Here is a 2,931-nt window from a genome sequence, read left to right as displayed (position 1 = left end):
CCAGATAAACTTGAAAACTTAAAACAATTACAATCCTTTCTAGGATTAGTAAATTACACTAGACCTTATTTTAAAGATCTTGCAAAACTCACTACACCACTTTACAATAAATCACAAACTAAAGGATATAGAAACTTTAATGACCAAGACATTAAAATTGTTCAACAAATAAAAGAAAAAATCCAACAACTTGAACCTATGGCTTTGCCATTAGATTCAGATTACTTAATAGTACAAACTGATGGAAGCAAAGATGGATGGGGAGGAATACTTATTAAGAAACCAACTGAATACTCTCCTAAATCTACTGAAAAACTCTGTAGATACACTTCTGGTGTATTTAAGGAAAAAGGATACTTAACTTCTATGGATTATGAATTACTTGCTATTATTTATGTCCTGGAAAAATTTGCACTTTTTATACTTTCAAGAAAATTTTTTACTATAAGGACAGATTGCGAGTCCATAGTAAAATTTGCAGACACTAAAAATGAAAGGAAACTTACTGCAAACAGATGGCTCAAATTCAGAGAATTTGTGCTAACTAGAGGTTTCCATATTAAATGGGAACATACTAAAGGAAAAGATAATAGACTTGCTGATATCCTTTCCAGAAACATTTTAGACTATAAACTTTATGATCCTCCATAAATCATTTTAACAATTTGTCTAAAGTTTTGCAGAACTTTTCTAGACTTTACTATGGAGAAAACTTTCAAGGTGGACAGGTATGAACTTGCTGTTATTCCTGAAAGGAATCAGTTCAAAACTCCACTTCGTGAGAAACTTACTGAAGAAGAGCAATGCTTGGTTGACAATATTTGGAGCTTGTCAACTATAGCCCAATCTTCAGGAAGGAAGGCTACTTGCGTAAACTACTTAATTCAACTTTTGGTCTCTGGAAGACATAAGACCAAGAAACCATTTACTTGTTATGCACTTTATACTGGTAAGAATGCTGGTTTATACTTAACTTGGGAAGAAATGATCACTGAACTTGAGGAACTTAAGAAAGATCCAAAATCTGGAAATCCTTTGTATAAAGGATATTACAGTATTGAGGAAGCTACTTCTATGCTAACTCAAAAGTTTGGAAATGATTTTGTTGTTTCTGAACAGATACTTAGGTATAAAGAATACCTAAAACACTTGGATCAGTTCTCTGATCAGGAACTTCTGAAAAACTTAGAAACTGGAGCTTCCAGCTCAGTGAAACTTCAGAGGTTTGAACCTCAAACTCCTAAAAAGAAACTTGAGAACACTTTCTCAGAAGTAATGAAAACTTCCTTGAAACTTAAGGAAAAGGAGATTCCTACACTTGGAAAAATTCCAGCTCCAGTCACTTCTCTCAAATCCATTACTTCACCTTCACTAAACAAAAATCCAGTTTGTCCTGGAGAATGTTCCTTGAAAACTTTTGTCTTACTACAGGAATGTTTAGCCCAGTTGGCTAATTCAGGCATTTCGACTCCTGGAATCTCAATCTCTTGGGATTTCAATTACAACCTCTACAAAACTTGTTCTCTACAATATCCAGATTGTCCAGAAAACCAACAATCGGATGACTTCGAATGTCTTTGTAAACTTGAGTTTGCCATTAGAAAAGCTCGACTCCTTATTCCTGGGTTTAAACCTTTTAAATTTCAGGATTATCCAGTTAACTTTTCTACACTTTTAAAACATGGGTTGGTTAAGTCAGCCAATATTTCTCCACTCCATGAATTTTCTGGAATACTTCCAGAAATGCTGGCAGAAACTTTTGAAACTATCATCCCTGAATTTCCCAAAAAATTCAGATTGGATTTCACTTCCCTTTACCCAGACTTCAAAGAAAATAAACCTGCTTATCATCTACTAGAAGTGAACTTTCAAAAGGTGGATGATGAATACAAAGACTTTGAGGCAGAACATCAGCATCCCAGGGCCTTGAAACTTGAAGAAACAATGGAGATACAACTTGACCAGGCCAGGGCCAAGATACTTGCTGAAAACTTCAACTGGACAAAATTTAAATTTGCCAACAAGAACATACTGAGGGAGGACTCTCAAGGGAAGATCTACTGTGATCCAAGCATAGGATCAAGATACTTTTTTCCCTTTGAAATCACTCATCCCAATCCAAGACTTGTCAACTCCTACAAGAGAAGGATCAGGAGGATACTACCGAGAACTTTGTCTTCTTCTGAATCAGAAGATATGAATATATCTTGAGAAGACAGCACCACTTTACTTTGACCAAGATAAGGGGGCCTGTCCCTTTCAACTTTACTTTAACTGTACCACTTTTGCTGTACACCTTTTGACTATGAGGTAAGGAGATAAGATTCCTTATCTTTTTGTCACTTCGACCGAAGAGATAAGATTACATCTTATCTTCGGTATGTCAATAATGTAATTAGTAGACAGCTGTAAAGGTAGTTCTAGGTTCTTCTTCTTCCTTCTATATAAGGAGAAGCTTGTACATTTGTAAAAACACACGAAAAATACAAGCAAATATCAATGAAAAACCCTTTTCAAAAAACACTTCACTTCTAAAAACTTTCTTCTTTTCCTTGCAAACCAGATTGCTACTAAGAGGTAATATTACTTAAACCAGATCTCTTTACTTTGTGTTTGTTCTTATTATTATACTTTATTGTTCTTATTGTTCATATTTAAAAGACGTAAATCCTGCTTGAGCCGAAGCAACCTGTGTAGTCTAAGTTTGTACGTCAGGTAGTGAAAGTACCCAGGTGGGGAAAAGAGAAACCTGAGTTTGAATACTTAGATGTTGTTAAGGTTGTAGACGGAGGGTCATGGGATCCTTTGGTTAGTAGGTTAGGGATGATAAGGTGAAAATAAAAAGAACAAATCTGATAATAAAGCAATAAAAGTAAGAACAAACATAAACTAAAAAGATCTAGACAAGTAATAAAACTCTTAGTACAGCAA

At 34.8% G+C, this 2,931-nt stretch overlaps 1 protein-coding gene across 1 annotated transcript in view; it reads left to right on the top strand.

The window, feature by feature from the left end:
- Nucleotides 1-2,211, top strand: part of LOC116016068 — a 7,521-nt gene extending 5,310 nt beyond the window's left edge. The window contains exon 2 of the mRNA XM_031256233.1: nucleotides 684-2,211. Within this exon, the coding sequence (XP_031112093.1) occupies nucleotides 703-2,211 (1,509 nt within the window). The 5' untranslated portion in view covers nucleotides 684-702. The remainder of the gene's footprint in view (nucleotides 1-683) is intronic.
- The last annotated feature ends 720 nt before the right edge of the window (nucleotides 2,212-2,931 follow it).

This window comes from Ipomoea triloba, chromosome 4, assembly GCF_003576645.1.
Source record: "Ipomoea triloba cultivar NCNSP0323 chromosome 4, ASM357664v1".
Lineage (NCBI taxonomy): Eukaryota > Viridiplantae > Streptophyta > Magnoliopsida > Solanales > Convolvulaceae > Ipomoea > Ipomoea triloba.
The sequence above is the reverse complement of the archived record's forward strand: the minus strand, read 5'-3'. Positions and strand labels throughout refer to the sequence as shown.